The sequence below is a fragment of the Salmo salar genome, chromosome ssa19, assembly GCF_905237065.1.
Source record: "Salmo salar chromosome ssa19, Ssal_v3.1, whole genome shotgun sequence".
NCBI lineage: Eukaryota > Metazoa > Chordata > Actinopteri > Salmoniformes > Salmonidae > Salmo > Salmo salar.
In genome coordinates this window covers 70,481,747-70,488,517 of record NC_059460.1, presented here as the reverse complement: position 1 = coordinate 70,488,517, position 6,771 = coordinate 70,481,747, and the positions used below count along the sequence as shown (strand labels likewise).

General features: G+C 43.0%; 1 protein-coding gene across 1 annotated transcript; it reads left to right on the top strand.

Annotated features, from left to right (window-relative positions):
- Window positions 1-3: 3 nt before the first annotated feature.
- On the top strand, window positions 4-6,741 carry LOC123723992 (protein Aster-A). The gene is made up of 4 exons (XM_045702659.1): window positions 4-396; window positions 2,347-2,459; window positions 5,699-5,825; window positions 6,058-6,741. Exons 2-4 carry the CDS (start codon window positions 2,367-2,369, stop codon window positions 6,228-6,230), a joined length of 393 nt encoding a protein of 130 aa, XP_045558615.1. The 5' UTR covers window positions 4-396; window positions 2,347-2,366; the 3' UTR covers window positions 6,231-6,741.
- Window positions 6,742-6,771: the final 30 nt, after the last annotated feature.

Below are 6,771 nucleotides of genomic sequence, written 5' to 3'. Positions count from 1 at the left end.
AGATCTGTGAGGGTGGAACAGAACAGAGAATGATGGCTATTTTTAGACCCATTAGACAGCATCAGTACGCAAATGGTAATGGACAAAGCACAAGGATGGTGACATCTCCTTCATGGAATGTTCCCTTATGGGCTGGGTCAGGTGATACCTGTTGCCAGGTATATGAATTTGTAGTACATTGGCTATATGACGCCACTGCCATTTATTTTAGTAAACCTAGATGTACACATTACTGAAGGAAATGACTGATTTAGTTTTGCGTTAATGAGATCTGAGAACGGTCAAACGGAGCCGGTGGCGACATGTTTACAGGTATCCGCGAATAAACAAACCTTAATTCATCCCAGACTCACATACAACTCGGTGCAGAAGATACATCTCTTGTGTCGTTTCCAGGTAGGTTATGAATGTTCGCCGTCTTTTAACTGCCTATTAGTATCCCCGAAGAGATCCGACATGGTGGATGATGAAGACGCAGAGTAAATCCATTTGAATTCAATCACTTTTTGACAATACCCTTTTAGATTTGAACGAAACTTTACCTATTTGCCCATTGTATAATTGCTCAGAATGGGACTTGTTGGACCTGAATGCGAAAACATTCAAGAGATTAAGGTGTAATAAATTACTGCGGTCAAGTGAGCGAGCATACACCCGCAAAACGCATTCAAACCATCCGTTCTTCAGTTTCAGCCTGAATTTGTGTACGGGAATACAAAACACTACTGCATCGCGTATTTTCTTTTGGGGAAACTTAAGTCGGATGCACTCTCATGCACAGATGAAGACGATAGCTGCGAAGCATTGAAAGCAAAACGTTTGAAGCACACTTATTCAGAATTCCTTTACCAAATCGTTTATTTCATTTTCGCCCCTTATCAAACATTACAGTACTTTGATAACACGGGTAGAGTGAGGCTGCAGTTACCCTAAAGGCGTCAGCATGCTTCAGTTCGGCTGGCTAGGCGAACCGAACGAGTGTGCAAGAACCTTGCTTAGCAAACGAAAAAAGCTGCAATAGCACTGTTTGTCCATTGTCGAGGTGGTGCTGTTCAGGGAATGTTAAAGTATTAAAAAAAGATGTGTTTACAGACATAACATAAAAATACAGTGCACACACAGCAAGATCTAAGTGAGCTTGATATGTCATTTTTTTAGTAGGTCATTTATCCATTGTGTTGACCATTGGGCTATACAATGCCCATATTATGTCAATTTAAAATATGGATTAGTAAAATTGAATGGAAGCCAGAAGCCATGGTTTACGGGCAACATTCGCACTGAGCTAAAGGGAGCGGGACTCTAACCCGGAAGCGTATAAGAAATCCCGCCATGCCCTCCGACGAACCATCAAGCAGGAAAAGCGTCAATACAGGACCAAGATCAAATCGTACTACACCGGCTCCAAAGCTCGTTTGATGTGGCAGGGCTTGTAACCTATTACAGACTACAAAGGGAAGCACAGCCGAGAGCTGCCCAGTGACATGAGTCTACCAAACGAGCTAAGTAACTTCAATGCTCGCTTCGAGGCAAGTAACACTGAAACATGCATGAGAGCATCAGCTGTTCCGGATGACCGTGTGATCACACTCTCCGCAGCCGATGTGAGTAAGACCTTTAAACAGGTCAACATTCACAAGGCCGCAGGGCCAGACGAATTACCAGGACGTGTACTCCAAGCATGCGCTAACCAACTGGCAAGTGTCTTCACTGACATTTTCAACCTATCTTTGTCTGAGTCTGTAATACCAACATGTTTCAAGCAGACCACCATAGTCCCTGTGCCCAAGAACACTAAGGTAACCTGCCTAAATGACTACCGACCCGTAGCACTCACGTCTGTAGGCATGAAGTGCTTTGAAAGGCTGGTCATGGCTCACATCACCATTATCCCAGAAACCCTAGACCCACTCCAATTTGCATACCGCCCCAACAGATCCACAGATGATGCAATCTCTTGCACTTCACACTGCCCTTTCACACCTGGACAAAGGAACATCTATGTGAGAATGCTATTCATTGGCTACAGTGAACTTTGAGCTAACATACTTCAATTCAATAGTAGATCACTAATCCATTGTCATTAACATTGCAAAGTATAACAAGTAATTCATTGTGTTCAAATTGAATTATATGGGTTAGAAGATGGACCTGCATAAGATGTCATTTCCATCCTCATACTTCTTAGCATGGTCTGCAAAGTGTAACCTTCTTCAGTAGAGACCAGCCATAAACACACCCCTTTACAGCAGCAAGATTTCCAGTCCAGTAGTCATTCTATAGGGACTGCTGGAGTTGACCTTCTAAAGCTACCAGGTAACATTATAACACATCTCTTCTATCCAGTCAGCAGAACAGTGGGTCTGATGGACCAGGTTTCCCGGTCAGGGGTTGGCAGTGATGTCACATACGAGACCGCCTCCATGGGGGAGTACAGGTGGAGCTCTGAGGAACATGAGGTAAGATACAGAGCCCTTCGGTTTACCTGTCCGTGACTATCATGCACTTACCCCTACATTGTATAACATGTCATAAAGTCTGCTTACTCGCCCACCCATACAAACATAAACACTGCATGATGATGATGTATCTTTAGTTAGGAATTATTGATGCTATGGTTTTTAGACCAATGATGTAATATATACTAACTTCAAACTGCACTGTAGCACTTTTGTACTTTGTATAGTTTTATTTAAAGATTGAGGATGATTTTCTCCTGATGGTGTTTGTCTGTTTTTATGTGGTGAAGCCAAAGACATTTCCACAGTGTGTGGACAATAACGGTTCCTGCCCTCTAGTGGAGAAGATGTTCCATTACATTCTTCCCATTCTGCCGTCTATTATGATGACGTCACTTCATCACATTTTGCTTTTGTCGTGATGTGCTAGTGACAGTATACAAAGCTCATGAGCCGATACTGTTTTTCAGCTACATTAGTGTTCAGTTCCTGGTCTTCTCTGTATTTACTGAATAGCGAGAGCGTATTGACCAACTGTCACTTTAATATATACTGCTCAAAAAAATAAAGGGAACACTTAAACAACACATCCTAGATCTGAATGAAAGCAATAATCTTATTAAATACTTTTTTCTTTACATAGTTGAATGTGCTGACAACAAAATCACACAAAAATAATCAATGTAAATCCAATTTATCAACCCATGGAGGTCCATAGCATCAATGCCTTCCTCTTGCAAGTACTGCTGACACACTCCAGCCACATGAGGTCTAGCATTGTCTTGCATTAGGAGGAACCCAGGGCCAACCGCACCAGCATATGGTCTCACAAGGGGTCTGAGGATCTCATCTCGGTACCTAATGGCAGTCAGGCTACCTCTGGCGAGCACATGGAGGGCTGTGCGGCCCCCCAAAGAAATGCCACCCCACACCATGACTGACCCACCGCCAAACCGGTCATGCTGGAGGATGTTGCAGGCAGCAGAACGTTCTCCACGGCGTCTCCAGACTCTGTCACGTCTGTCACATGTGCTCAGTGTGAACCTGCTTTCATCTGTGAAGTGCACAGGGCGCCAGTGGCGAATTTGCCAATCTTGGTGTTCTCTGGCAAATGCCAAACGTCCTGCACGGTGTTGGGCTGTAAGCACAACCCCCACCTGTGGACGTCGGGCCCTCATACCACCTTCATGGAGTCTGTTTCTGACCATTTGAGCAGACACATGCACATTTGTGGCCTGCTGGAGGTCATTTTGTAGGGCTCTGGCAGTGCTTCTCCTGCTCCTCCTTGCACAAAGGCGGAGGTAGCGGTCCTGCTGCTGGGTTGTTGCCCTCCTACGGCCTCCTCCACGTCTCCTGATGTACTGGCCTGTCTCCTGGTAGCGCCTCCATGCTCTGGACACTACGCTGACAGACACAGCAAACCTTCTTGCCACAGCTCGCATTGATGTGCCATCCTGGATGAGCTGCACTACCTATGCCACTTGTGTGGGTTGTAGACTCCGTCTCATGCTACCACTAGAGTGAAAGCACCGCCAGCATTCAAAAGTGACCAAAACATCAGCCAGGAAGCATAGGAACTGAGAAGTGGTCTGTGTTCCCCACCTGCAGAACCACTCCTTTATTGGGGGTGTCTTGCTAATTGCCTATAATTTCCACCTGTTGTCTATTCCATTTGCACAACAGCATGTGAAATTTATTGTCAATCAGTGTTGCTTCCTAAGTGGACAGTTTGATTTCACAGAACTGTGATTGACTTGGAGTTACATTGTGTTGTTTAAGTGTTCCCTTTATTTTTTTGAGCAGTTTATACATATGTATAAACACACTGAGTGTACAAAACATTTGGAACTCTTTCCATGACATAGACTGACCAGGTGAAAGCTATGATCACTTATTGATGTAATGTTTTAAAATCCGTTTCAATCAGTGTAGATGAAGGGGAGGAGATAGGTTAAATAAGGATTTTCAATACTTGAGACATGGATTGTGTATGTGTGCCATTTAGATGGTGAATGGGCAAGACAAAATATTTAAGTGTCTTTGATCGGGGCATTGTAGTAGGTGCCAGGCACACCGGTTTGAGTGTGTCAAGAACTGCAACGCTGCTGGGTTTTTCCACGCTCAACAGTTTCCCAAGTGTATCAAGAATGGTTTACCACCCAAAGGACATCCAGCCAACTTGACACAACTGTGGGAAGCATTGGAGTCAACATGGGCCAGTATCCCTTTGGAACACTTTTGACACCTTGTAGTCCATGCCCTGACAAATTGAGTCTGTTCTGAGAGCAAAGAGGGGTGCAACTCAATATTAGGAAGGTGTTTCTAATGTTTTGTCCACTCAATCTGCCTTCAGAAAGTATTCAAACCCCTTGACTTTTCCACATTGTTATTTTACAGCCTGAATTTAAAATGGATTAAATTGAGATTTTGTGTCATTGGCCAGCACAATACCCCATAATGTCAAAGTGGTATTTTTTTATTTTATTTTTACAAATGAATAAAAAACAAAAATCGGAAATGTCTTGGGTCAATAAGTATTCCACCCCTTTTATGGCAAGCCTAAATAAGTTCAGGAGTACTAATATGCTTAACAAGTCATATAATAAGTTGCATAGACTGTGTTTAAAATTATTTCTGAATGACTACCTTGTCTCTAGCCCAGACATACAATTATCTGTAATGTCCCTCAGTCGAGAAGTGAATTTCAAACACAGATTCAACCACAGCATTCCAGGTGAAGCTGGTTGAGAGAATGCCAAGAGTGTGCAAAGCTGTCATCAAGGCAAAGGGTGGCTACATTGAAGAATCTAAAATATATTTTGATTTAACACTTTTTTTGCTTACTACAAGATTTCATATGTGTTATTTCATAGTTTTGATGTCTTCACTTTTATTCTACAATGTAGAAAATAGTAAAAATAAAGATAAACCCTTGAATGAGTAGGTGTGTCCTAACTTTTGACTGGTACTGTAGCTTGACACAACGTACCCCGAACTGGATGAAATATGACCACTACCTTTTTAAAACCATGTCTATCTTTATTTCCCAAACACAGTTCAACAGTGACAATCACTTTTTTTTAACACAGGCTTAACACCTAACAAACACTTTGACTGGTACTGTATGGAAAAAAAACTGAATGCAGCAGAGTTTAAGCCAGCATGACCTCTGTACTATAATAATTACTATTCAAATGAGCTTTGTGATTATAATGTTACCTCTGTGGCCCGTCAATCAGATGTCCGACCCTCAGGGCCAGTGTCTGGCCGCCCCCCAAGCCCTGCCGGCCCCCACCTACAAACAGAGGGTTGAGGAGTTCAAGAAGCTGTTCAGAGAACTGCCTGAGTCGGAGAGACTCATCATGGGTGAGTTACGTGTCTGTGTGTGAGAGAGAGAGAAATGGAGAAAGAGAGATGGGGAGAGAGAGGCCCCATCCAGAAATTGACCCTAATAATATTTATAATAATAATAATTTATTATTATTATTATAATTATTATCTCTCAAAAACAAAACATTGGCACCTCTCTCACCTGCATATACCAGCACACCTGTGCTGTACTTACCTGTGTCAAGGTGCGTTCCGTGTCTTTCCCCAGACTATACCTGTGCCCTCCAGAGAGACATCCTACTGCAGGGACGCCTCTACCTGTCAGAGAACTGGCTCTGTTTCTATAGCAACGTGTTTCGGGGGACAAAGGTGAGCTCACACATGGGGAAGAGATGGAAAATAGGAGTTTTCTGTCTTGGGGATGAATTATTCAGATCGTGATATGCTGTAAATGTGTGTATGTATTGCATTATTCTGGTCGTGTTAAATGTGGTCAGTGTTCTCTGGTTTTAGAGGGTGATATACTGTATTTAGAGTGTTGGGCCAATGCGGCTTCTCTCTGAACGTTCATAGAGTGCCACTTTCTCCTCAATAGCCGTTGCTAAGTGATAATTAAAGCTTCCACGTTGTGCTGTTTACTGCTGATAGTTTTCAGTGAAAGCAGATGTGCAATTTGTTGACTTGGATACACATTATCCCCAATGCTAATCAATAAAAATGTCTGTTCTGTTTTGCTTGATTACAGCGGGTCATTTCATAGGGAACTGTCAGAGGCGCTCTCGTATTGTTACATCACAAACATGTAGAGAATAAAGGTGCCAACATGGCAGCTGTTCAAAAAGGGCAGAACTCTCTTTATATATGGCTCTGGTTGTAGATAGCCTTGACTCTGGAAGTCATCACTATGCTCTCTGGTTATAGATAGCCTTGACTCTGGAGGTCATCACTGTGCTATATTGTCGTAGATAGCCTTGACTCTGGA

What these genes read in the sequence shown, in the direction of transcription:
- LOC123723992 (XM_045702659.1), top strand. Translation starts at nt 2,367, where the DNA reads ATGGACCAGGTTTCCCGGTCAGGGGTTGGCAGTGATGTCACATACGAG. An exon ending in GGAGCTCTGAGGAACATGAG is followed by an intron (nt 2,460 to 5,698) that starts GTAAGATACAGA and finishes CCCGTCAATCAG; the next exon opens with ATGTCCGACCCTCAGGGCCA. An exon ending in GTCGGAGAGACTCATCATGG is followed by an intron (nt 5,826 to 6,057) that starts GTGAGTTACGTG and finishes GTCTTTCCCCAG; the next exon opens with ACTATACCTGTGCCCTCCAG.